This window comes from Scyliorhinus canicula, chromosome 16, assembly GCF_902713615.1.
Source record: "Scyliorhinus canicula chromosome 16, sScyCan1.1, whole genome shotgun sequence".
NCBI classification, from domain to species: domain Eukaryota; kingdom Metazoa; phylum Chordata; class Chondrichthyes; order Carcharhiniformes; family Scyliorhinidae; genus Scyliorhinus; species Scyliorhinus canicula.
The window spans coordinates 124905104-124932818 of record NC_052161.1 but is presented as its reverse complement, the minus strand read 5'-3'; the positions used below and the strand labels follow the sequence as shown (position 1 = coordinate 124932818).

The window sequence follows — 27715 nt, the reverse complement described above, 5'->3', positions numbered from 1 at the left end:
CAGTCAGTAGGATTCTGCAAACCCGGGCAGTATGGTGGGGGCTACATGTAGAGTTAATGTCTCATGTGAAAAGTGGCATTTCTAACGGAGCAGCATTCCCTCTGCACTACACTGACTCAGCCAAGGTTATATACCCAAGTCTTGGGGTGACAGGGATAACATTGCCAACAAGGCAAGCTGGCAGAAAGTAGAGAGACAATTGTGTTGATCAGTGAATGTTTAGAAACTCCATTTTATTTTACATAATTTACAAAGCAAGAGTCAATTATTTGTTTGTGAGATTCTGCCCACATCCGCTCCACACAGTAGGGCAATTGGTTCTTTCATATCTTAACTATGGTGACTTCTTCAACGTACATATCTGTTATACCCACTGACAGTTCAGGCTGGTAGTTCCCGCTATCTGTGAACCTCTGATCTGAAGGTTCTGGAGTTTCTGTGTTCTGATTGGTCAGTTCATTTGTTGCCACGGGGGATAGGGTCTGGTCTGGCAGGCCAGCCGTGCGTGGCACTGTGTTTGGCTCTGCACCTTCCTCCTTCTCGTCTGTAATGACCAGGTTGCGGAGCCTTCGCTGACGGGGACTGTAGTTTTCTACTCGCCCGTGAATCTCCATGTGGCGCCTCAGGTGAGCCTGCATTTGAGAAAATTAGAGTGCTCAGCAATGCACCAACAGAAACTTGCTTTTATTTAGCGCGTATAACAGTCTCACAGAAGCGTTATTAAACAAAGACGAACATGGAGCCATAGGAGGATAAATTGGGGCAGGTGACCAAAGCTTGGTCATAGTGGTCAGTTTTAAGGAGCATCTTAAAGGGGAGGAATTTGGAGAAGGAATTCCACAACTTCAGGTTGAAAGAACTGAAGGCTCAGATGTCAATAATGAAATAAAGAAAATCAGAGTTGGAAGACAGGCGAGAATTGGAGAACGCAGAGTTATGAGAGTGTACTGTTCAAGAGTATTAGAGTTAAGGAGGGATAGAGGAACCAAGGATTTTGCATTTCACACAGCTGTGAACGGTCCGATTGAGCCAGAGGCACGGGCCTGGAAGAGAGATGGAACTATAGCTCTGGAAAGTGTGTGGCAGGGGCTGAACACAATGGCTTTGGTTTTCCCCGAGGAAAATCCAGAACCAGCAATTAAAAACAGATGTATTCAAATAATGGGAATTTCCTAAAACAACCCTAGTTTCTCTGGGTCGCTGCCCATTTCCTAGATTTAAACCTGGATTGAGCGAGTCTTGTGAAGATGGGTTGGATGGGACTTGCAGTGAGGGGTGATTTAATTGAATTATGCAAGATCCTCAACAGTCTTTTTTTAATAAACATTTTATTGAGGTATTTTTGGTATTGTAATAACGAAATAAACAATGTACATGAAACTAGAAACATAGTGCAAAAGCCGTCTTCCTCCCTTACAGGTCCCACCTTTATTAACCCCCTACTCTAAGCTAAACTAACAACCCCGCCCTTTGCTGATGATTAATTTTCCGCAAAGAAGTCGACGAACGGTTGCCACCTCCGGGCGAGCCCTAACAATGACCCTCTCAAGGCGAACTTGATTTTCTCCAAACAGAGAAAGCTAGCCATGTCCGATAGCCAGGCCTACAACTTTGGGGGTTTTGAGTCCCTCCAAGCTAATAGTATCCGTCTCCGGGCTACCAGGGAAGCAAAGGCCAGAACGTCTGCCTCTTTCTCCTCCTGGATTCCCGGGTCTCCTGACACCCCAAAAAACGCCACCTCTGGACTCAGCGCCACCTTTGTTTTTAACACCGTGGACATGACATCTGCAAATCCCAGCCAAAATCCCCTAAGCTTCGGACATGTCCAGAACATGTGGACATGGTTCGCTGGTCCTCCCACATATTTTGCACACCTGTCTTCCACCCCAAAGAATCTGCTCATCCAGGCCACTGTCATGTGAGCCCGATGAATGACCTTGAAATGTATCAGGCTGAGCCTGACACATGTTGCGGACGCGTCGACTCTACTCAATGCGTCCGCCCATAGACCATCCTCCATCTCTCCTCCCAGCTCCTCCTCCCACTTGCACTTCAGCTCCTCAGTCTGCGTCTCCTCTGACCCCATAAATTCCTTGTAAATGTCCGAGACGCTCCCTTCTCCTGCCCACCCTCTGGAAACTACCCTGTCCTGAATCCCCCTTCGCGGTAGAAGCGGGAAGGTTGACACCTGTTAACGTAGTAAGTCCTGCACCTGCAGATACCGGAATTAATTTCCCCTCGCCAACCCAAACTTCTCCTCAAGAGCCCTCATACTCGGAAAGCTCCCCTCTATAAACATATCCCCCATCCTCTCAATCCCTGCTCTCCTCCATATCCGGAACCACCCATCCATACTTCCCGGGGAAAACCGGTGATTATTACAGATTGGGAACCAGACCGATGCTCCCTCTGCTCCCCCATTGCCCCATGACTCCCAGGGGCGCCACCACCATGGGGCTGGTGGAGTACTGTGCCGGCGAGAACTGCAGAGGCGCAGTTACCAACGCCCCCAAACTGGTGCCCTTGCATGAAGCCGCCTCCATATGCTCCCATGCCGACCCCTCCCCCACTTCCTGATCAAGGCTATATTCGCTGCCCAGTAATAGTTACTAAAATTTGGCAGCGCCAGCCCACCCTCTCCCCAACTCCACTCAAGCATTACCTTCCTTACTCGCGGGGTCTTGCTGCCCAAACGAAGCCAGTGATCACTTTGTTGACCCATTTAAAAAAGGACCGTGGAATAAAGATGGGGAGACATTGAAACACGAACAGGAATCTCAGGAGAACCGTCATCTTCACTGTCTGCACCCTCCCAGTCAGTGACAATGGAAGCGCGTCTCATCTCTGAAAATCGGCCTTCATTTTGTCTACTAGTCGGGCCAGATTTAATTTATGCAGCCGGTCCCATTCCCGCGCCACTTGAATGCCTAAGTACTTAAAGTTTCCCCCTACTAATCTAAATAGCAGCAATCGCCTCTCCTGTCCCCTCGCCTGGACCGCAAACATCTCCCTTTTCCCCATATTTAGCTTATACCCAGAAAACCGGCCAAATTCTCCTAGAATCCTCATGATTTCTTCGATCCCCTCTATTGAGTCCTATACATACAGAAGCAGGTCGTCTGCATAGAGCGAGACTCTGTGCTTACCCCCCCGGACCAGCCCCATAAGGCTCTCAGAGCCATTGCCAACGGCTCTATAGCTAGTGCAAACAACAGTGGGGAAAGGGGGCATCCGTGTCTCGTCCCCCTGTGCAGTCTAAAATAGTCCGATGTTGTCCGTACACTTGCCACAGGAGCCTGGTACAGCAACCTGACCCAGTCAATAAAGCCCCGCCCAAATCCGAACCGTCCCAGTATCTCCCACAGATAATCCCATTCTACCCGATCAAAAGCCTTTTCTGCATCCATTGTGATCACTACCTGCCTTCCCTACCTTCCGGAGGCATCATGATCACATTTAACAACCTTCTTACATTGGCCACCAACTGCCTACCCTTAACAAACCTCTGGTCCTCCCCAATAACGTCGGGAACACAATCCTCAATCCTGAAGGACAGAATTTTGGCCGGTAATATAGGATCCACATTAAACAGGGATATCAGCCTGTAGGAGCCACACAGCTCCGGGTTCTTGATCCACTTCAGAATCAGGCCTGTGACATCGTCGGGGGCAGCACCCCTCTTTCCCTTGCCTCATTGAACATCCTCATCAACACTGGCCCCAATATCCCAGAGAACTTTTTATAAAACTCCACTGGGTATCTGTTCAGCCCTGGGGCTTTACCCGACTGCATGGCCTTCTTTTCCAACCCAATCAGGGACCCCAGCCCTTCTACCAGCTCCCTGTCCACCTTTGGGAAATTCAGCCCCTCCAAGAAGTGCCTCATCCCCTCCAGCCCCGTAGGGGGTTCCGACCTATACAGCCTACTGTAGAAATCCCTAAACACCTTATTCACTCCTGCTGAATCTCCAACCAGGTTCCTATCTCCGTCCTTTACTTTCCCCATCTCCCTGAGACCTCCCACTTTCTAAGCTGCTGTGCAAGCATTCTGCTGGCCTTCTCTCCATGCACATAGATCGCCCCCCTCCCCTTTCTCAGCTGCTCCACCACCCTCCCTGTGGTTAACAAGCCAAACTCCGTCTGTAGCCTCCGCCGTTCTCTTAAAAGCGCTGCCCCAGGGGTCTCCACATACCTCCTATCGATCTGTAGTATCTGCTTTACCAGTCGGTCCGTCTCTGCCCTGTCCACCTTCTCCCTATGGGCCCGTATCGAGATTAGCTCCCCTCTGACCACCGCCTTCAGTGCTTCCCAGACCACTGCTGCTGAAATTTCCCCCGTGTCGTTGACCTGCAGGTAGTTCTGAATACATGTCCTCAGCCGCTCGCACACCCTTTGTCAGCCAAAGGTCCCACATCTAACCTCCATTGTGGACGCTGGTTACTGTCTTTACTAACCTGCAGGTCAACCCAGGGCGGAGCATGGTCTGAGATTGTGATTGCTGAGTACCCTGTCTCCACCACCCATGCCAGTAAGGCCCTGCTCAAAATAAAAAAATCAATCCGGGAGTACACTTTATGCACGTGTGAGTAGAAGGAGAACTCATTCACCCTCTGCTGCCCAATCTCCATGGATCCATCCCCCCCATCTGCTCCATGAACCCTTTTAGTTCCTTTACCATTGCTGGCACCCTGCCCGTTTTTGAGCTTGACCAGGGTCAATATCGGTGTTGAAGTCCCCTCCCATGACCAACCTGTCCGAGTCCAAGTCCGGTATCTTCCCCAGCATCCTCTTTATAAACTCCACATCATCCCAATTTGACGCATATACACTAATACCACCTGCACCCCCTCCAGTTTCCCACTGACCATAATGTACCAACCTCCCACATCCAAGACTATTCTACGCGCCTCAAACACCGCCCGCTTATTGATCAGGATCGTCACCCCTCTAGTCTTTGAGCATAGTCCTGAGTGAAAGACCTGATTGACCCAGCCTTTCCTCAATCTAATCTGGTCAGTTACTCTAAGGTGCATCTCCTGCAACATTACCACGCCCGCCTTCAGTCCCCTAAGATGCACGAACACACGTGCCCGTTTGACCATCCCAGTTAACCCTCGAACATTCCAGGTGATCAGCCTAGTTGGGGGGCTCATTGCCCCACCCGTTGCCGATCAGTCATGCCCTTTTTTGAGCCCGCCTCCAGTCCATGCTCTACGCCTCCACCAGCCTGCCCCCAGGCAGCCTCCACCCTCAACCTCCTCTCTGTCCCTTAGCCCAAGTCCCTCCCTCGTCAGCAGAACATTTACCCCCCTCCCAAGTAACAACACTCTGTAACCCAACCCCTTTAATAAACTGAACATATGCACCCCCCCCCCCCCCCTTCCCCCCTCACTGTGCTTCCGGGTGTTAGCCTGCCCAGCTAGCTTGGTGGCCCCCATCTCTGGCGCCGGATAGTCTCCCACCTGCTGTTCCCTCCCCACCCTCCCCCACGCTCATACAAACATACTCCAACATCAAACAATCTCCACACAATTGCCCGACAGAAAAACACCAAGATCTAAACAAGCACACATCCATCCCCCAACAGTACAAATGAAAACCTTAACTCACTCAGCTCTACCGCTGGTCCCAAATCAATCAAAAGCCATTACAAACAGCTTCCACAAAACGAAAAACGAGAAACTTTTTTTAAAAAACAGAAAAACAAAAACAAAAACAAGAACGTTGCAGCAACGTTCAAAAGTTCTCAGTCCACCACCAGTCCTTTCCTTTTTGCGAAGTCCAGTGCGTCCTCAGGCGACTCAAAATAAAAGTGCTGTTCCTCGTGCGTGACCCAGAGTCGGGGCGGATACAACAGTCCGAACTTCACCTTTTTCTTAAAAAGGATCAACCTAATCTGGTTGAAGCCTGCTCTTCTCCTGGCCACCTCCACACTCAGGTCTTGGTAAACCAGCAGGATACTGTTGTCCCACTTACAGAAGGCGGTGGAGGTGGGGTTCATTCAATATTTTTAAGGTGGAGGTTGATAGACTCTTATTAGGCAAAGGGATCAAAGGTATCGGGGGTAGATGGGAATGTGCAACTTGAAACAAACAAATCAGCTATGATCTTGTCAAATGGCGGAGCCGGCTTGCAGAGCAAAATGGCCTACTTCTGCTCCTCTTTCATATGTTCATATCTCCTTCCTCATAGTTCTAGCAATTTGTATTTATGATTTCAGATTCCTCACAGCTGATCCCTTTAAAGTCACTGCTCAGCTACTCCCCGTTGGGAAGAGGTCAAAACAGTTCTTGCAATCTAATGTGGGATAATTATATGGTAGCTACAAAACAGAAAGAAGCCATTGGGCCTGATTGGTCCTTGCTAGTGTTCATGTTGCACAGGAGCCTCCACCTACTCCCCTTCAATCGTATCCCATCCACATATCCCATTGTCTTGTCCCTCAGGTACTTATCTAGATTTGACTGAAATTAAGCTGCTACTCCATGTGGTAAATAATTGTTACGGTTGCTGCCTGTTCTCGGACGATCCCTCATTATTTCAACAACCTCTCCAGCTCAACATTGGCAGAATTCAGCAGGATTATTGATCGAGAAAGCAAATTTTACAAAACCAACATAGAAATCTGGCATCAATAGATAAAGAGTCTCACCTGTCGAGTGAATTTATAACCACATTCACTGCACTCAAATTTCCTCACCCCTTTGTGCCGCCCAATGTGAACACGTAATTGATCAATGGCTGAAAGGAAAGAGCAGGATATTTATTAGTTAAACAGAGCAACAGCACCAACCCAGTGTCTTTCTTTCTAGGTTCCCCAAACTTCCTCCTCTCCTTAGCTTGGCTTGGGTAGAGTGCCAGGTACCCTCCTGTACTTTGACCATTCTTGGACTTGTGAACATCAATGTTGAACCACACAGTCGTCGGGGAGGCTTCACAGCGGATCTTCATACAACGGCCACGCCAGCAGCTTCCAGCAAGAATCAATGGGCTGCAACCAGGAACTCTGGCCCTGCAACTGCTCTCCTTCCACATCCATTGCTCACATCTGGCCGCTGACACTTGACGAACTATGTAATGCACCAAAGATTGACAATCTGAAGACATCAGTTTTACTAAAGAGGGAGAATTTGGTCAAGGGGTAGAGGGTATGAAAAGAACAGCAGAAAAATAACTGATTGTTCAGTTGTGCAAATTAAAACTTAGTGTGATGGACCAGTCCATGTTCGAGACTGTTCCCAGTTGTGGAGAAAATTATTAGAACAAGACGTAAGAGCTCATCCGGAAAGGCTAGAGAAAGAAACAGGGCGTTAACATGCTACACACCCATATTACCTTTAAAGGACTTGCCACAGATGTTGCAGTAGTGCGGCCGCCCTTCCTGGTGCTTGCTTGCCACGTGACGATGGAGGGGGCCCCTCTCTGTAAACGTCTGGCTACAGATCTGACAGCTGAATGGCCGCTCACCTGTATGAGTCCTGTTGTGTTTGTCCAGGCTCGCTGGTGCAAGAATCAAGACATTGTGTTAAGAATTTTAGGAGCACAACTGAAGTTATTTCATGCTTCACCAACCAGCCGCTCTTTCCACCCCCACCATGACTTAGCTGAGTGTTTCCTACTTCACCTGGGCAAGTCAGATCAATCTTCAATCCTCCCCCATGGAAAAACCTTATTTTCTGCCAACAACCTGACAAGATCAATAAATTCCACCTCGAGTCCAGCTGTATCATAATTTAGCTACTGATTTATTTTCAAATTAATTTCTGGGATGTGGGAAAGGCTGGCATTTTTCTTTCCATCGCTAGTTGCCTTGAGGAATTTGTGATGGGGCTTATTTTTGAACCGCAGTTTGTGCCATTTCAGAGAGCAGATAAGAGTCACAAACGTTGGTGTGAGACTGGAGTCACGTATAGGCCCAAACTAGAGAAAGGCAGGCCACCTTCCCTGAAGGAGAATAGGGAAGCAGTTGGGTTTTTAAAATGACAATCTGTCAGCTCCATTGTCACTTTTACAATATCGACTAATGTAGGATAATCAACTGTGGAAGTTGGGCAGCACGGTGGCGCAGTGGTTAGCACTGCTGCCTCACAACGCTGAGGACCCAGGTTCGATTCTGGCCCCAGGTCACTGTCCGTGTGGAATTTGCACATTCTCCCCACGTCTGCGTGGGTCTCACCCCCACGATCCAAAGATAAGCAGCCATGCTAAATTGCCCATAATTGAAAAAAAAAGAATTGGGTACTTAAAAAAATTTAGTCTACATTAACAGTGGGTCACTCGCTAGCATGGGTTAATTGATGTTCCTCCTCCCTATTCCAGGAATATTAATCAACTGCAGAACCTTCCCCTCCACTCCCAATGTTGTGCTAAGAGACAAGGTAACTCGGCACAGGACTGGGAATGGCTGGACTGTATGATATTAGGTGATGAATTTGCCAACTCCACCATAACAGAAAGCATTTTGTGGAGGTTCCCCTAATACAGAGGGAGCTGGAAACACTGGAAAGCTGGAACAGGAGGCGAGTGCAAATCTGAGCCAAACCCGAGACCCATGGAGGCGAACTCCTCACCTTGGATCCTGAAGGTTTTCCCACATAAATGGCATTGGAACGGTTTCTCGCCGGTGTGTGTCCGCCGATGGACATTCAAGTTCCCCTTCTGAGTGAACCCACGGTTGCAGAATTCACAAATATACGGCCGCTCATTCCTATAATGGTGATGTGCAAAAACAACGTGAACAGCACTCCTTCACCCCCCCCCCCCCCCCCCCCCCTCCCCCCAACATCTTCTCTCCAATCTGAACCCACATCAGTAAAACAGATTATCTCATCAATATCACATTGCTGGATATGGGAGCTTGCTACGCACAGACTGACTGCTGCACCTCCTTACATCAGTGAGTACACTTCAAAAGAATGTACTTTATTGGCCATTTGGTGCCTTTGTATATCCTGAGCTCATGAAAGGTGCTACAGAACTACAAGTCTTTTCAAATAGGATTGGTCAATACTGTGCCCAACACCAGAAAACATGTATTTACGTATCAGAGAATACTAATGGAGAGATGCCCTATTTAAATAAGATTCTAGACACATATGCCATTTGTCTTTCTCTCAAATATCTGTTCCTAATATCTATTCAGGCAGCAAATACTCAGATATACACCAACTGTACAGCTGTCCTGGAAAAGACTGGAAATCACAGAAGCCCAGGAAAAGGAAAAAAAGAAAAAGATCCTCTATTTGGGAAGATGAAATGAAGGAGCTCTGTGCTTCAATTCTACCGCTAACAATTCATGGAATCAAACAGCCATTTGGCCCATCATGACAGTGCCAGCTCTGTGGATGTGGCATTCAGCCAATCCCAAACCCTAGGGCTGTGCCAATTTTAACATTGTAGGAATATATCCAATTTCCTGTTGAAAGTTCTTACTGAATCCGTTGCTACCACCCTTTCAGGCTGTGCATCCCAGATCAGAACAAATTGCGGCGCAAAGAGTGCTCCGGTTTCCTCCCACAGTCCAAAGATGTGCCGGTTAGGTGGATTGGCCATGATAAATAGCCCTTAGGTGACCAAAAGGTTTAGGAGGGGTTATTGGGTTACAGGGATAGTGAGGGCTTAAGTGGGTTGGTGCAGACTTGATGGGCTGAATGGCCTCCTTCTGTACTGTATGTTCTATGTCTTTAAAGTTTCTTAAATTAAAAATGTTGGCTCTCTTGCAATTCTGCGGTTAACGATGTCATAATTTAATCCCTGCTCATTGCAATATTTTGTGTCAGCGATATATAGTATCCCAAACACCCACCTCCACCATACAGGAAATGAATATGTATAATGAACACTGGAAATTCCCAAATAATATTCCCCAAATAGGAAGCGATTTACAATCACATATCAAACCAAGAAGCTCAGCTATAGTCTGCACCTTCTAACCATTGAGTATTTGTGATTGCTGCATCTTGGCTGTTAGTTTGTCACGTCAATGCCAGATCCTGGCAATGTGGGTGCAGCAGCGTAGACTGCACGTTCTTCCCAGGCCGTATGTGTAACAGCGATAGGCTATCAACCTGCTACTTGTTCTACGGGGAACAATGATACAAAACGTGGAAGCATTGCAAACTGTGAGGAGGGTAGTGTAGAACTTCAAAAGGGACATAGACAAATTGGTGGAATGGGTCGGCTAGTGGCAACTGGAAGTTCAAAGTAGAGAAATGTGAGGGGATTCGTTTTGGTAGGAAGAACATGGAGAGACAAAATAAAATAAAGGTTCCAACTCTAAATGGGTTGCAGGGTCACCTGAGTCTATAAATGCATAAGTGGCAGGACAGGTTGTGAGAGCAGTTAAAGTATACAGTATCCTGAGCTTTATAGGGACATCGGGTACAAGAGAAAAGTTATGTTGAACTTATAAAGGACACTAATTTGGCCTCAGATGGAGTCCAGTTCTTGGTGCCACACTTTAAGAAGGATGTGAAGACCTCGGAGAAGGTGCAGAAAAAATTCACAAGAATAGTTCCAGGGATGAGGAACTTCAGTTATGAAGATATATTGGTGAAGTTGGACTGTTTTCCCTGGAGAAGACAAGGCTGAGAGGAGATTTGATAGATGTGTTAAAATCATGAGAGGTCTGGGCAGAGTAGACAGGGAGAAACTCTTACAACTTGTGAAAGGATCAAGAACGAGAGGACACAGATTTTAAATAATTGACAAAAGAAGCAAAAATGGCATCAGGAAAAGCATTTTCACACTAAGAGTGGTTAGAGACTGGATTGCACTGCCTGAAAGTGTGGCCGGTTCAATCAAAGCAAAGCATTCAAACAGGGAAGTAAACAGTTACAAAAAAGATGCTAGGTTATGAGGAGAAGGCAGGGGAATGGCACTAGATAAATTGCTCATTCGGAGAGCCAGTGCAGACACAACTGGCTAAATGGCCTCCTTCAGCACTGTAAAGATTCTGCGAAATTCTGAGAGTCGGTGGATGTCGGTGCGACTGAACAGACAGACTCAAAAGTGAGTGGGCAGTTCAATAAATTAGACATCCAAGGTGCATCTTTTAATTTAAAAATACATTTAAATGCACTCACTCGTCTGATGAATGCTAACTTCATCTCTGTATAAAAAGCTTGAAATAGGAAAAGGCCATTTTGTCCATCAAACCCTTCACTGTCACAATCCATTCACAACTATTTTGCTCCTGATTTATCCCCAGACCTAGCTAAAATCTTTGCACTCTCTTCGTAGCTGCCACATAAATCACGATAACCCTTTTATTCAAATGACACAGGATTAATTAAGCAATTTGTTCTAGTAGCTTTTTCAGGGTGACAATTCAGATTGGACCCAAGGTAAATTATTAATTTCAAGCAAGTATACATTTCAGTATTCAATTTCCCCCTTCTGCATTTTTAATTGCTGCCAAAGCAAAGGGTCTGTGCTAACCCCATCTGTGTACACTGTCCCGTTTTGTAATTGCCTCAATGTATAAAGGATAATGCTTATGCATATACTGTACCTGTGCTTGGATTTTATATGCATCTGCAGGCCATGCCGAGTGGAAGCCCTGTGACCACACTCCTCACACACAAACAGCTTCTCCCTCTGGTGTTTGGACAATTCGTGCAGATGCAGGTCGCTGCGGGTGAGGAAACATTTGGAGCAAGTGGGACACTGTGAACAAGAGACATGCTGCACGTCAAATGTTTTCTAATCATGGCGGCATGGTGGCGCAGTGGTTAGCACTGTTGATTCACGGCGCTGAGGACCCAGATTCGATCCTGGCCCCGGATCACTGTATGGAGTTTGCACATTCTCCCCGTGCCTGCGTGGGTCTCACCTCCACAACCTAAGGGTGTGCAGGGTAGGTGGATTGGCCATGCTAAATTGTCCCTTAATTTAGAAAAAGAATTGGGTACTTTAAATTTTTAAAATATATTATTAATTGTTTTCTAATCCACATTTTTGCCCTAGCCACTTCTCCTGACAGGCAGTGACTCACACAGGATTATGGTTTACAGACACCGAGCAGCTGTCCAGAACCTCAGGACAAGCAGACAGTACTGTGTGTACAGCACTGGCAAACATGTTTAACTCCCACAGCCGAGTCCAATCCTGTTCTAACCAGAGGTTTGAGGTTTGGTGCAGCACTTTCCAGCAGTATTCAGAGGAGTGACCAGGCTCCTTGGGTTGGGGCATCATCTTTGACTCTACTACCTGTCATTGCTCTTGGCACAGATTTACAATCTTGACATAAGCCAAGGATCAAACCTGGTATTGTGCCTGGTGGTGCATATACCACCTGAGTCATTCAGTCTCTCTGCTAATATATTTTATGCCGTTCCTCTTTAGGGTTCTGCTCCACTTGGGTCTTTCCCCTCTTATTTCATCCCCCACAATAACCAGCAGCCCATCTGCCACCTTAAACATCCACAGTACTGTGGCTGTAAAGATTGCCCAGAGTGACGGGCTGCATGGTAGCACATTGGTTAGCATTGTAGCTTCACAGCTCCAGCGTCCCACGTTGGATTCCTGGCTTGGGTCACTGTCTGTGCGGAGTCTGCACGTTCTCCCAGTGTCTGCAAGGGCTTCCTCTGGGTGCTCCGGTTTCCTCCCACAAGTCCTGAAAGACGTCCTTGTTAGGTGAATTGGACATTCCGAATTCTCCCTTTGTGTACCCGAACAGGCGCCGGAATGTGGCGACTGGGGGATTTTCATAGTAACTTAATTTCAGTGTTAATGGAAGCCTACTTGTGACAATAAAGATTTATTTTTTTAAAGTTTGCTACCCAGTCTGGAATGGTTGCAGCAACTTACCAAGGCTCCTTCAACAGCACCTTCCAAATCTGTGACCTCCGTCACCAAGAAGGAGAAGGGCAACGGGTCCATGGAACGCCACCAATGCCAATTGTCCCTTGAAGTCAAACAATGGCCTGTATTGGACATGTGTCGGCTGCTCCTTCATCCTCATTAGATCAAATTCCTAAATCTCCCCATATAACAACATAGGGAGTACCTGTACCACACAACTGCAGTGGTTCATTAAGAAGGCCCACCACCTCCTTCCCAAAAGCAATTAGGGGTGGTCAATAATTGCTGAAATTGCCATTGACGTCCACAAGGACCTTGTCTCCACAAACAGTCTTCCTCAAACACATGACAGCTGACACCAAAAGGTAACATCTAAAGAACTGCCATAGATCCAAAGTGTCATGCAGCCGTAAGCTCCACATAGAGTGGAACTCTTTTTAAATGCTTCCCACGACCTCCCACTCCCATCGGGCAGCCTTTCCATCCTGACCCATTGTGCCGTCTTATTCCATCCCTTTCCTATTCTCTTGTTCCTTGCCTTCACTGTCCCCTCAACTAGTCATCCATCTCACTGATATCATAGCTGTTACAGGTTTGGCTGCATAACTGTCACAATACTAGTGTATGCAGTGCTTTTAGATGTTGCAGAAAGACAGACATACTATGTAACGACTTGTGTTAGTTACTCACCGGGTAGGGTTTGGGGGCCCCATGAGATTTGATCATGTGAATTTGCAGGTCTTTCTTCTGCATGAACTGCTGAGGACATGAGGGGCACTGAAAGGGTTAAAGCAGACGGAAAATTAATAGAGTTGGAAAGGGGAGCGCGAGAATAAAAGCACAGATTTTGCTGCTATGACAATGTGGGTTAGTGCTCTGTCTGCACCTATCGCTGTTCTAGGACAGAGGAATTAATATTTATAGCATGGTGATTTCTGCAGGCGTCAAATGAGAAGCATTTAATCTATCGCACACCACCGGTGTGTGAGGCATCTAGACATACACCTAGTGTACCTCATATGTATTGCTCATGGATTACACAAACATACGAACCAGGAGCAGGAGTAGGCCTTTTTGGCTCTCCAGCCTGCTCCGCCATTCAATAAGATCATGGCTGATCTGTTTGTTGCCTCAAAGCCACTATCCCGTCGACCCCTTCTCCCTTGTTAGTCAAGAATCTATTTATCTCTCTCTTAAAAATATTCAATGACTCTGCTTCTACCGTTCTCTGGGGAAGAAAGCTCCAGAGTCACAACACTCAGAGAAAGAAATTCTGCTCATCTCTGTCTTAAATGGGAGACCCCCTATTTTTAAACTGTGTCAGGCGGCACGGTGGTGTAGTGGTTAGCACTGTTGTCTCACCGTGATGAGGACCCGGGTCCAATCACGCCCTCGGGTCACTGTTTGTGTGGAGTTTGTACATTCTCCCCGTGTCTGCGTGGGTTTCACCCCCACAACCCAAAGATGTGCAGGATAGGTGGATTGGCCACGCTAAAATTGCCCCTTAATTGGAAAAGTATTCGGTACTCTAAATTGTTTTTAAAAATTTAAACTGTGTCTCCTAGTTCTGGCCTCTACCACAGGGAGAAATCATTCTTTCAGCATCCACCCTCAGGACCTTATAAGTTTCAATAAGACCATCTATCGTTCTTCTAACTCCAGATGGATACAGGCCCAATCTATTCAACCTTTCCCCCCAAAATAACCCCTTCACCCCAGGAATAAATCGAGTGAACTTTCTCAGAACTGCTTCTAATGCAATTATGTCCTTTCTCAAATAAGGAGATTCAAACTATATAACAGTACTCCAGATGAAGTTTCGCCAATGCCCTGTGCAACTGTAGCAAAACATCACTACTTTCATATTAAATTCCCCTTGCAATAAACGTCAACATCCCATTTGCCATCTGAATTACTTGCTGTACCTGCATACTAATGTTTTTGATTCATAGACCTGGACACCCAAATGCCTCTGTACCTCAGAATTCTGACGACCAAAATGGACAAGTTCACATTTTTTCCATCTGCTAAAATGTTTTTACTCCCCCACTTAGCCTATCCGTATCCCTTTGCAGACGCCTTATGTCCACTCCACAACTTACTTTCCGACCTAGCTTTGTGTCATCCACACCCGCACCGATTGTTTACATTTATTCAGCATTTTGCCCCATTATTTTCAACTTTCCAACATCTTTCAGTGTGTTATGCTAAGCCTTTATAAAACACTCAAGCCCTCAGCTAAAGTATTATGCTCACCTCTACACATTTTACGGAGGATGTCAGGGTCTTGGAAGTGGATGCAGAGGAGATTTACCAGCATGGTACTGGGGAAGAGAAACTGCAGATGCTGGGTTTGCCCTCTTTAGAGTACAGAAGATTAAGGGGTGAGGTGGTCAAAGTCTTTTGAGGGTTTTTGTAAGAGCAAATGAGGAGACAATTTCCAGTTGCAGAAGACTTGTTAACCAGCAGGCACAGATTGAAGCTGATTGGCAAAAGGATCAGAAAAGTTATGAAAAACTTTTTTTTTAAATGCAGCAAGTCATTGTGATCTGGAATGCACGACGTGAAAGAATGGTGGAATCAGATTCAACAATAATCTTCAAATGGGAATTGGATAAAGTAAATAAATGTAAGAAGATGCAGGGCTGTGGGAAGAGAATGGGACTAGTCTCTTTCAAAGAGCAGGCACAGGATGATGGGCCAAATGGCTTGTCGTGCTAAATTGTTCTATTTCCCATTTCCTTCATCTCTGGACAATGACCTTTGCTGCCCTCTGCTCAACAAGGAACAAACCCAACTGGATATACTTTCTCACTGAATCTCAAGATTCAGATCACAGTCAAAACTTTCGCAATGAATGCTGGATGGTCACCACAGTCTTCCATTTAAATGGAGACAAAAAGAACTATTTTCTCTCAGAGGGTTGTGAGTCTGTTGAACTCTGTCCCCCAGACAGTTCTGCCAGCAAGGTCATTGAGCATTCTTTAAGGTAGCGGTAGTTAGATTCTTGACTAACAAGGGGAGATGGGGTAGAAAGGATAGTAGCAATGACGCCACAAACCAATCAGCCATGATCTTATTGAATGGTGGAGCAGGTTCGAGAGCCCAAATGGCCTACACCTTATTTCCAATCCTCACCTTCCCCCACACATCCAGCCAATTGTAGCTCCAAAATGCCAACCCCAGCAGAGATCAGCCTGCGACTGGTTAGTGCCACTAGACCTACCTTGAAGGGCATCTCACCCGTGTGAGATACCAGGTGGTTCCTCAGCTCCATCCGTCCTTTGAATGTCTTGTTACACTCGTGACAAGTGTAAATCTGGTGGATAAAAGCAATTCAAACCCTGGTCAGAATTACATTGGTCTTCAGGAGGGAAGAGATTTAGTCAACCAATAGGCTTCTTCTCATCACACTGATATGTATTTATACAGCACTGATGTTCTGAGGCACCACACAAATCAGCATGGACATCGAGCATCAGTGAACAGTTACACAAAATGTTGGGAAGTACAGTTGGAAGCGTGGGCTTTCAGGAGATTTTAAAAGGTTGACAGTCACAATACAAGAGGAGTTCAAGGAGAAAGATGTCACAGCTGCTCAGCTAAGCCCAATGCCCAGGTACATGCAATGGAGTCACAGCAGCCATTGATAACAATTTGAGCGGATGCCAGCCGTTGTTTCAGTGGCTGACTGACTCAGAGTGTTGTAGCTTTGAGCTCCACTCCAGAGACGCAAGCACATAATTTAGTTTTACACTCCAGCACTGCATTGGTTTTTCAAAACAGTTGAAGTCCTATTTGCTCCCTCAGGAGGAAGTAAAAGATCCCATAGCACTGTTCTGAAGAACAGGGGAGTTCTCCTCTGGGTCTTGGCAATATTTACACCTCAACCAATATCACAAAAACAAATTATCTATTATCTCATTCCTGTTTCCGGGACCACGCATTGCTTAGCTGCTACATGTCATACATTACAACAGTGACTATACTTCAAAAACCAATTGTTGTAAAGCACTCTGAAAGGTGCTTGGGCAGCATGGTAGCACAAGTGGATAGCACTGTGGCTTCACAGCGCCAAGGTCCCAGGTTCGATTCCCCGCTGGGTCACTGTCTGTGTGGAGTCTGCATGTTCTCCCCTTGTCTGCGTGGGTTTCCTCCGGGTGCTCCGGTTTCCTCCCACAGTCCAAAGATGTGCAGGTTAGGTGGATTGGCCATGATAAATTGCCCTTAGTGACCAAAACGGTTAGGAGGAGTTATTGGGTTACGAGGATAGTGAGGGCTTAAGTTGGTCGGTGCAGACTTGATGGGCCGAATGGCCTCCTTCTGCACTGTATGTTCTATGTTTTTATGTTATGGTCCTAGGGTGGTGAGAAGTGGCAAATAAATGCAGGTTTTCCTTTCCCCGTTTCCAATAATTTCCATGACCCCCCCCCCCCCCCCAGCATGGCCAATCCACCTACCCTGCACATAGAACATAGAACAGTACAGCACAGAACAGGCCCTTCGGCCCTCAATGTTGTGCCGAGCCATGATCACCCTACTCAAACCCACGTATCCACCCTATACCCGTAACCCAACAACCCCCCCCCTTAACCTTACTTTTATTAGGACACTACGGGCAATTTAGCATGGCCAATCCACCTAACCCGCACATCTTTGGACTGTGGGAGGAAACCGGAGCACCCGGAGGAAACCCACGCACACAGGGGGAGGATGTGCAGACTCCACACAGACAGTGACCCAGCCGGGAATCGAACCTGGGACCCTGGAGCTGTGAAGCATTTATGCTAACCACCATGCTACCCTGCTGCCCCTCTTTGAGCTGTGGGGGGGTGAGACCCACGCAGTCACGGGGAGAACGTGCAAACTCCACACAGACAGTGACCCGGGGCCAGGATCGAACCTGGGTCCTCAGCACCGTGAGGGAGCAGTGATAACCACTGCACCATCGTGTCGCCCCATAAATCTAAAGTTGCCAATAGCAACAGGTCTCGGTTCCAATTTAGGATGTATCCACCTGTGAGGCAACTAAATGCAACACTTTCCAAGCCCACATAGTTCAAGCAAACTAGTAAAATAGGACATGCAAGTACAACTTCAAGACCAGATATTGGTGTCAGATATATTGTTAAAACTTGTTGGGTCAGGCAGCACGGTGGCGCAGTAACACTACTGCCTCACGGCGCTGAGGTCCCAGGTTCGAGGTCACTGTCCGTGTGGAGTTTGCACATTCTCCCCGTGTCTGCATGGGTTTCACCCCCACAACCCAAAGATGTGCAGGCTAGGCAGATTGGCCACGCTAAATTACCCCTTAATTGGAAAAAATGAATTGGGTACTCTAAATTTATTTTTAAAAACTTGTTGGGTCTGGCACCCATAATTTGTTTAACACAAATTTACACAAAAGTACACAGCAATTTAAAAAACATGTTGAAAAACCTAGTTTGCATACCATGCCTGCCCTAGTCATGCAGTTCCTGGCCTCATGTTTAAGTAAGTTTTCTTTTCTGAAGTAACACTTTCCACATTTGCTGCATTTAAACGGTTTCTCTCCTGTATGTCTCCTGAAGGCAAAACAACCATGTTAGAAACGTGTTCGTTTGTACGAGAGTCACCTCAACAGTAAATAAAGACTGTCTCAACATTGGGGGCACAAACAGGTTAGTTAGCAATTTTAACTCAGATGAAAGTTTTGGGTGTTTCAATAAAAGTTCTCTCTCCAAACCATTAACTTCTGACTGACCTGCTCGGATTTTATTTCAGATACCCGGCATTAATGGGAGAGGAGCGGGAAGGCGGGAAAGGGGAGGAGAGTTGTAGTAAAGACTAATCCAGAATATCTTTCAAACTAAACTACAAGAGCAGGACCAGTGGGAACTGGTTTAAACTGATGAAACTGCAAACTCGGAAGGGGTGGGGGAAGAAGACTCAGACAACCGTGTCTATATTCATCTTTTTAAAATTCATTAACAACAAAGTGGACACCACTAGCAAGGTTAACATTCATTGACCATCCTTTGTTCCCCACGAGGCGATGGCCTTCTTGAACTGCTGCAGTCTGTGTGATGAACATGTTCCCACAGTTTTGTTGTGAGGGAGTGTAACGATTTTGATCCAATGACGATTAGAAAATAGTGATATAGTGGGCGGCACGGTGGCTCAATAGGGAGCACTGCTGCCTCACGCCGCCTAGCTCCCAGGTTCGATCCCGGCCCTGGGTCACTGTCCGTGTGGAGTTTGCACATTCTACCCGTGTCTGCGTATGTCTCACCCCCACAACATGATGGTGAAGAAGGCATTTGGCATGCTTGGTTTCATTGATCAGAACATTGAATACAGGAGTTGGGATGTCTTGCTGAAGTTGTACAAGACATTAGTACGGCCACATTTGGAATACTGTGCACAGTTCTGGTCACCCTATTATAGAAAAAATATTATTGAATGAGAAAGAGTGAAGAAAAGATTTACTAATATGCTACCAGGACTTGATGGTTTGAGTTATAAGGAGAGGCAGGACTATGGGGAAAGAGGAGATGGGACTAATTGGACACATATTTCAAAGAGCTGGTGCAGGTACAATGGCCCAATTGACATCTGTGTTCCACAATTCTATGAAGTTAAAGATTGTTTTACTCCTGAAAAGCAAACTCAGCATGAACTAGCCATGTTGGGACAGCTGTGAAATGCCACCTCAATGAGATCGAAATTAAAAAAGCAGTGTGTGCTGGGATCAAACATCCAGGCACAGGGAGGCTGATGAGCGAGTTCTACAGATGGACCTACAAGGTGCATCATTCAAGGAAGTGGGTCCGAGGGGCTACAGGGGAAACATATACTTTTGCATAATTTCTCAGAACCGGCAAAGCATTTTGTTCAAAAGTGCCTCCTCATTTTCCATGCACAATACTTGTATTTTCTTTTGAACTGTTATTTATTTTTATTACCCATGAATATGAACAAAGGATTTTGGGAGATTAGTGGGTATAGGAACCGCAGAGGGGTTTATTTATTATCTTCTTTGTGTGCTAAAACCCATGACCCACAAGCTGGGTCCCCAAATATACCTACTTTCAGGAGTAAATCCTGAGCGTTGGTTTGAATATTCTACCCAGAGCATGGAAAGAAAATGAAGTTTTGCCACTTACATTCTGGGAGGCGGTGGTAAGGTGAGAGGGCGCCCAAGGCCAGTAATCCCAATTCTACCTTTACCTCCAGGTGATAAAGTGTAAGTTGATGCTCAATCTGATCTATAAAGTGCCTTGGACAACGTTCTCCTGACACAGAAATACAAAAGAAGTGTCTCCATCTCCACGGCACTCATATTTTGTTTGTACAAATAATTTTTGGGGAGTGATTTTAGGCCAGCAATCTCATACTTAAAAAAAAATAAATTTAGAGTAACCAATTCATTTTTTCCAATTAAAGGGCAATTTAGTGCGGCCAATCTATCTAGCCTGCACTGTAGCCACCGAAGTTGGCCATTCCCTCAATACAAAATGGAGGAACGCAAAGCTTGCAGGGTAAAATGGACAAAGTTTGCAGCACAAGCAGGCTGCAACAAGCCACTGTGTATTCTGTCTGCTAAGAGAGCAGACAGCACCGAAACAAACATTCCGCATACTAATGAGGTAATCTCCGGGACAGTTAGCACAGTAATGGAACGATCCCAGGGACAAAGGACACAAATAGGGAAGTGATTGCAACATTGTATGGGAAGCCAGACACCCCGGCACCAGCGGGGTTCGAAGACAAAGCACCTCAAGGCCCGCCCAGTAGCCGAGGGACAGCCTCAGTATTGGGGGGGGATTCAAACAAATCGATTGGGAAGAGACCCAATCGATCCCCAGCAGATAGAGGGTCCGCCCAAAAGGGCGCGAAGCCCTGGGACCTATAAAAGACAGGTCCCAAACTCAGTTTGTTCTTCTTGACCAGCCCTCCTCTCTTGACCAGCCCTTACCAAAGAAGACCTTGACCAAGAGAGAGGAGAGGTTCGGACAGCAGCCACCAGCAAGTAAGTGTCTCACAACGATCGCTACCAGAGATAGACACTCCTGACCCCTTTTAACCTGAAGTCTGCGGACCCAGTGCAGAGCAAGAGGCCTTGTCCCCTGATCCGGCAGTTCCTTATTCAGATAAGTATTGGTCTATTTAGTGGTAGGAATAGTTTAGTCATCTTAGCGTGTGCATGAGTAGTTTATAATTGTATTATAATAAACTCATTTGTTTGAACTTACTAATTGGTGTATGGTTTTATTGCTTTGAACTTGACCTTGAAACTTCTGGCGGTATCTTAACGATACCTGGCGACTCCATAGCTAAGTATCGAAACAGAGCAAATCGAGTGTTAAGCACACTCACCCAGAACGAACAACAGCACATCTTTGGGTTGTGGGGGCGCAACCCACGCAAACACGGGGAAATGTAAAAACTCCACACGGACAGTGATCCCGAGCCGGGATCGAACCTGGGACCTCGGCGTCGTGAGGCAGCAGGTCTAACACACTGCGCCACCGTGCTGCCCACAGCAATCTCATACTTGATCTCAGATGCTGATCTTAAATTGTTCCTGGTTTGCTCTCCTGAATAATGAAGTTAGTGTGATGAGGCCTGCATTTGCTGCTGGGTTTTCTATTATTCAGCATATCACACAAACATGAGACAATAACATCCCCATTAACATCAACAACTAAACGTTGAGAGTAGGAGCATTGGGTTTACCTGTTGTGAACTTTGAGGTAATACTTGCTGAGAAATTTCTTATGACAAGTCGGACACTCTGCAGCTTTACTCTTTCGGTTTGCTGTGTCTGAGGCTTTGAGGTTCTGTCTATTCAGTCCCTGTGTGGTTTCGCCCAGCATGCCGGCTTTTCTCCGTTTCTTACAAAGGTGCCTGGTTGGAATGTAGTCATGGTCCAGTTCACCGTTGTCATTCGCATCTTCATCCTCCTCGTCCTCTTCCACTTTAATGACATCCATGTCCAAAGCAGGGTTACTGTTCCCATTGGTGCTCTCATGACTATTCTCCTCGCTGCTGTCTCGTAGGCCACCTTCCGTGGCCTTCTCTGCCTGCTTCGAGCTTTGGCTTCCGTCGGGCAGCAGGGATTCTCTGGATCTTTTCTGAATAGCAAAGGATCTTATTTTATCTTTTTGCTTCTCAGTCAACAAGTTGAACTTTTGATTTTGGTTGTACTTGTTGCTCCTTCTGCCAAGATGTCTGAACTCGTAGTTTGTGATTTCCCTCGCAGGAGCTCCAACTTCTCCAGTCTCTTTTGTACTGTCTAACGGTACCTTCACAGGTCCATCTTCTGCGGCTGATTGGCTACATGAGGTTTCTTCACTCCTCTCATTGTCAACAGACTTCTGCTGATAATTGTGACAAGCCTGAATAGCCTCAGGGATTGAAAGGAGTTCCGCTGCACTGAGAACTTCGGAGACATTTGTTCGGGTCAACTGAAGCTCACCTGTGTATATAAAGTCAAACAGAAGACCCAAAACACTAGTACAACTATCAGGAAGGTTGATTTCAGTGGATGTGTCAGCTCCATAGATATTGTGGAAGAAATTACTACAACATGCCAGGATACTACGATGCGCATTTAAATAACGGCCACCCAGGTCCAGTGTAACATCGCAAAATTTACCATCTTCTCGTTGCTTGTTCAATGCGCAAAGTATTTTCTTGCAATGTTCAGAAAAATGGTCTTCCATATCTAAAATAAAAAGTAGAGACATTATTCTTCACCGCTCACAATAAACAATCTGCTTACCACCATCCCATCGAACGTCTCCAGAGTGGATACAGCACCGTCCTTTTTTTAAAATTTAGAGTACCCAATTCATTTTTTCCAATTAAGGGGCAATTTAGTGTGGCCAATCCACGTAGACTGCACATCTTTGGGTTGTGGGGGCGAAATCCATGCAAACACGGGGAGAATGTGCAAACTCCATATGGACAGTGACCCAGAGCCGGGATCGAACCTGGGACCTCGGCGCCGTGAGGCAGCAGGGCTAACCCTCTGCGCCACCGTGCTGCCCTGATACAGCACCGTTTTTAAAAATACATTTAGCATACCCAATTTCTTTTTTCCAATTTAGTGTGGCCAAGCCACCTACCATGCACATCTTTGGATTGTAAGGGTGAAACCCACACAGACATGGGGAGAATGTGCAAACTCCACATGGACAATGACCCTAAGCTGGGATCAAACCCGGGTCCTCGGTGCCGTATGGCAGCAGTGCTAATCACTGCACCACCATGCTGCGCAGCATGGTTACATACAGATTAAAGTTCCCTCTACACACTCCCTGCAGTATGTCAGGACTCCAAGCTCAGAAGCACACCCATAATGCCCCAGCATTTCACATTAGCCATTTCCCATCCCATCCATCCTGTGCCCACTCTAAGTGAGAGATTTCACTGTCTTTCTTTTTATTTTTAGCACAGTTAATTAATGATGGCTGCTCATTTCAGCAATGTCACAATGAATGTCTTCAGTTTCAAACCTGAAAATGTAATTTTTAAAGACGAGATATGAAAAAACACTAACAATGATTTCAATTTTTTGCAGGTAAATCCAAGTCTTTGTCCCACAATTATTGAATTATTTGATTAGAGACTCACTCTAAAACAACAAAAGACAACACTGGGCATGAGGCCACTTTATATTAGTGTCCAGACCAGACACAAGGCAGTGTCTACCATCGTCCACACCATAAAACTGAAGCCTACAGTCTGTCAATATTCATTTAAAAAAATAAATTTAGAGCGGCCAATTCATTTTTTCCAATTAAGGGACAATTTAGCACGGCCAATTCACCTACTCTGCACATCTTTGGGTTGTGGGGGCGAAACCCACGCAGACATGGGGAGAATGTGCAAACTCCACACGGACAGTTGACTGCCAATATACAGAAACTGAGCTTTAAGTCCCAGTTAACTGGGGAAGTTTCTTGTTAGCTCAGCAAACTGTAATTGGGAAAAGGTAGGAGAGAACGGTAAAAGATTATATACAACGTGTTTGATTGATTGGGACTGTATGCAATTGGAGTGATTGGAAAAGGGTTATGTTCTTTGGGATTCGGCATTATGGGAGCGAATGTTAAGTGTTGTGATCCCATGGGATTCTCTGGCTATGAACTTAAATATAGCTGACTACAACAAACTACTTCCATGGACACTGCCTTTGGTTTTACTCTTTTGGTTTCAGCCTTGGCTCAGCGGGTACCACACTAGCCTCCAAGTCAAAAGGTTGTGGCTTCAAGTCCTATTCTAAAGCCTTAAGCATAAAATCCAGGTTGACTTTCCCAGCGCAGTACTGAGGAAGCGCTACCTTTCAGATGAGACATTAAACTGATGCCCCATCTGCTCTACCAGGTAGATGTAGAAGATCCCATGGCTCTCTTTTTTTCTCTCTCTTCAGGTACCATGTGCAAAGAGGGTGTTGGTAACCATGGACCTCTACCGTAATCTTACTCAAGATGGAAAGGAGTAGGGGAGCTCACCCTCGAGTCCTGCTCAGTATTTATTCCCAGAACCTCAGTAAAATAAATCACCTGATTATCAAATTGCTGTCTGTGTGCCAACTTTCTTATGTGTTTCCTATATTACAACAATGACTAGAGTGTTTTGTTGTCTGTAAAGCATTTTGCTATCACCCGAGATCATGAAGGGTGCGATATGAATGCAAGTTTGACTGCCTTTCTTTCTTGAGAACTTCCTCATATATTTGTTCGTTGTTTACTCAAACCAGTAGAACTGCTTACTACAGTTAGGAACAAGGCATTGTTTATAACATTTTATTTTCGTCTCATTCCTACAGGTTCCAATGTGCCACAAGTACTCAGCTGCTAAAATCCCAAGATTTTAGCTTCCTCATGCTCCTACACATTGCAATGGGTACTATGTGTCGTCAGAAATCTATGAATCATAAATACTTATAGTAAGTCACTTCTAAGACTTTCGGCTAAGATCAAGTGTAGTATCTGTCCTTATCAGTTCGCATGACACACTGAATTAAGGATTAAAAGTACCTTGCATTTTTACAGGATCCAATTCTATCTTGTCAAAGTTTCTGTGGATTTAGATGAATACTTTCACCTACAGGGATTAACTTTTAAAACAAGATAGGTGGACAAGGTATTTAATGTATTGATCTAGCAACTACCTAAAATTCAGCAGCTAGGAAAAGTTATTTTTACGGCCTGCGTTTCTCTATTTACAAAAGAATTGTGTTGATAGAATCTACAGTGCAGAAGGAGGCCACCCGGCTCACCGAGTTCCGCACCAGACCCCGGAGAGAGCACCTCACCCAAGCCCTATCTCCATAACCCCGTCCAACCCTTTTGACACTAAGGGGCAATTTGGCCAATCCACCTAACCTGCACATCTTTGGACTGTGGGAGGAAACCGGAGCACCCGGAGGAAACCCACGCAGACACGGGGAGAAAGTGCAGACTCCACACAGACAGTTAGCCGAGGCCGGAATTGAACCTGGGTCCCCGGAACTGTGAGGCAGCAGTGCTAACCACTGTGCCGCCACACTAATCGTCCATCACACTTTGTTACAGGTGCTCAAAATCTAGACAGCAACAATTTCAAAAATCATCTGCAATGGAACAGGGAGTGGACAGGAGAATTTAGGATGGGAGAGGCCCAGTGCAGGAAGTAGAATTCATAAAAGTTTTTTAAATGGGCAGAGGCTAAATATTTCAAAATACAAAACTGGAATGGGTCTAGGACACTTTCAGAGAGAGAGCATAGGCAAAATAAATGTTGTGAGGTTGTAAATTCTAAATTTTATAATCTTTCTATAAAAAAAACAGGTATCAACCTTGAGCCTAAAACCTACAAGCAAATACTCTGTCCTTGGAGCTCAACAGTTTACAATTAACAACAGTTCCTAGGATTTGCTGTGGACTTATGGAAACAGTCACGATATTGCCATCGGAACTGCACTCCACAACTAGGAACTAGGAATGCGCTTAAGGATCTCTCATGTCTGTGACTGGTACAGGTAGAAACCATTATAAAAGAGGAGGATTTAAGGATTCATTAGGAGATACAAGGGTGAATAAGACGACAGGTATCGAGCATGCAGGAGCCCTGGAGGAATTTGAAAATGGGGACAAAGATTTTAATTTCATCATGTTTGGGGTGGCACATTAGCAGTGTAGGTGATTAAGATTGTTTGGGTTTCTAAGTATCTGAGAATAACCAGCAATATAACTGCACAAAGTGCAGGTTTTCACATCACAGAGGATTTAGCAACATATCTCTCTAGCTGACAACTGACAACCCCTCTGCTTGCAATCTCTATCGGAATTAATTCTTTATAACATTAGGGCATTTGGGGTAAAGACCTGTATAAAATGAATTACTAGTTAGTTTTGTATAATGCAGTCGCTATTCAGGCACATAGACTTTGTATCCAGTTCAACTTGGTGCTTAACTTGTTAATAACTCACCTAATTCTGTTTTTTTTTTAAAGGCCCATTTAGGCCAAAATAATTTAAATCAAAAATCTGTACAATAAAACATGTCAGCCAGCAATGAGGAAACTCGGCAAAACACAACATGCGCGCAGTTATTCACAGACCCTTTTGAAGCAGGGCTGAAGCCTCAATTTCCCACCATTGCTGAATAAATCTTCCCAATGCAGCAGTGGAGTTGTCGGTTGCCAGTAAGGATGTATTCCTCCTACGTGATTTGCATCAGGCTTCCCTACCTGGAGGCTGCTGCTTTCTGACTGCCACTGGAGTTGAATGTGACGTGAATGAGGTTCTCGGTTTGAAGCCTTTAGTGAAAAAGGCTTTAAGCCATCTTTAGGCAGCTGTCAAACGAAACCTGGAAACTGAACATGCGCGGCCTGAGCCCCCAGCCGCGCTCTGCGCTTGCGCCGGAGCCATCGGCATGCCGGGAGTTGCAGTCCTCTGGCCACAGTCTGACAGCGTCCTGCCTCCTTCCCTATCGTCTAATTCCCCGCATCGTTTGCACAAACCCCTCACATTTTCCAGTCTTACCCCTTCTGCCCCACACCACTGCCGACCCTATCCGCCGATCCCACCCCCCCGATCCGTTAAAGCTCTGCCTCCAGCAGCCGCATTCCCGCCGCAGCATCTGAAAATGGCGGCCGAGATTCTCAGACTGGTCACGTGCCACCTCCCAGATCCCGTGCGCCATCTTGCAGCGAGCCGGATCGTCACCATGGAAACGGTGGACCTAGGCCGCTTTACTAAACAAATGCCCACCTCTACCTTTTGGCCCTAACTGAAAATGTTGCCCACCGCATTGGGAAACTCAACACCGTGTACATTGGATGCGTCAGCAATGGGTTTGCCGAGCCGTGCGGTTCAACTGGAGACCTGCCTTGGGTTTTAACTAACTGGAGCGAATCCCAGTCGCCTGTGGCTCAACTCACAGCCCAATGGGGGCGGCACCTCTCAGCGTTATTCATCTTCTAGGGCAGTCCTACAGGGGCGAGAATGACTTGCTTTCACTCCGGGGAGGTGGATTCTGCGGTGGCTGATAGTCCGATCCTGGAGCCACAGACTCTGCCACAGGTTTGGTACGTGGTGTTTGATGAGGTGGACGGGTAGGGATGCTCTGGATTCTGGGCTCTTCCCGCTGTTTACATAGAATCATAGATGGAGGCCGCCGTTCAGCCCATCGAGTCTGCACTGGTTCTTGGAAAGAGCACCCTATCCAAGCCCACACCTCCACCCTGTCCCCAGTAACCCCACCCAACACCAAGGGCAAATTTGGACACTAAGGGCAATTTAGCACGGCCAATCCACCTAACCTGCACATCTTGGACTGTGGGAGGAAACCCACGCACACACGGGGAGAACGTGCAGACAACACACAGACAGTGACCCAGCCGGGAATCGAATCTGGGACCCTGAAGCTGTGAATCA

At 46.2% G+C, this 27715-nt stretch overlaps 1 protein-coding gene and 1 pseudogene across 4 annotated transcripts; one reads left to right on the top strand and one right to left on the bottom strand.

Moving 5' to 3' along the window:
- Window positions 1–204: 204 nt before the first annotated feature.
- On the bottom strand, window positions 205–26877 carry LOC119979556 (telomere zinc finger-associated protein-like). Of its 4 annotated transcripts, none has more exons than XM_038821963.1 (10): window positions 26822–26877; window positions 21522–22512; window positions 18256–18367; window positions 16030–16122; window positions 13494–13580; window positions 11512–11666; window positions 8570–8706; window positions 7335–7499; window positions 6652–6740; window positions 205–632 (listed from the first exon to the last, which is right to left on the bottom strand). In XM_038821963.1, the coding sequence occupies exons 2-10, from the start codon at window positions 22508–22510 to the stop codon at window positions 324–326; spliced, it is 2136 nt and encodes a 711-aa protein (XP_038677891.1). In that variant the 5' UTR covers window positions 22511–22512; window positions 26822–26877; the 3' UTR covers window positions 205–323. The 4 variants fall into 4 exon arrangements, with proteins under 4 accessions (XP_038677891.1, XP_038677893.1, XP_038677892.1 ...); XM_038821965.1 differs by lacking the exon at window positions 26822–26877 and adding an exon at window positions 26433–26809; XM_038821964.1 differs by lacking the exon at window positions 26822–26877 and adding an exon at window positions 26527–26808.
- On the top strand, window positions 24746–24917 carry LOC119951100 (annotated as a pseudogene).
- Window positions 26878–27715: the final 838 nt, after the last annotated feature.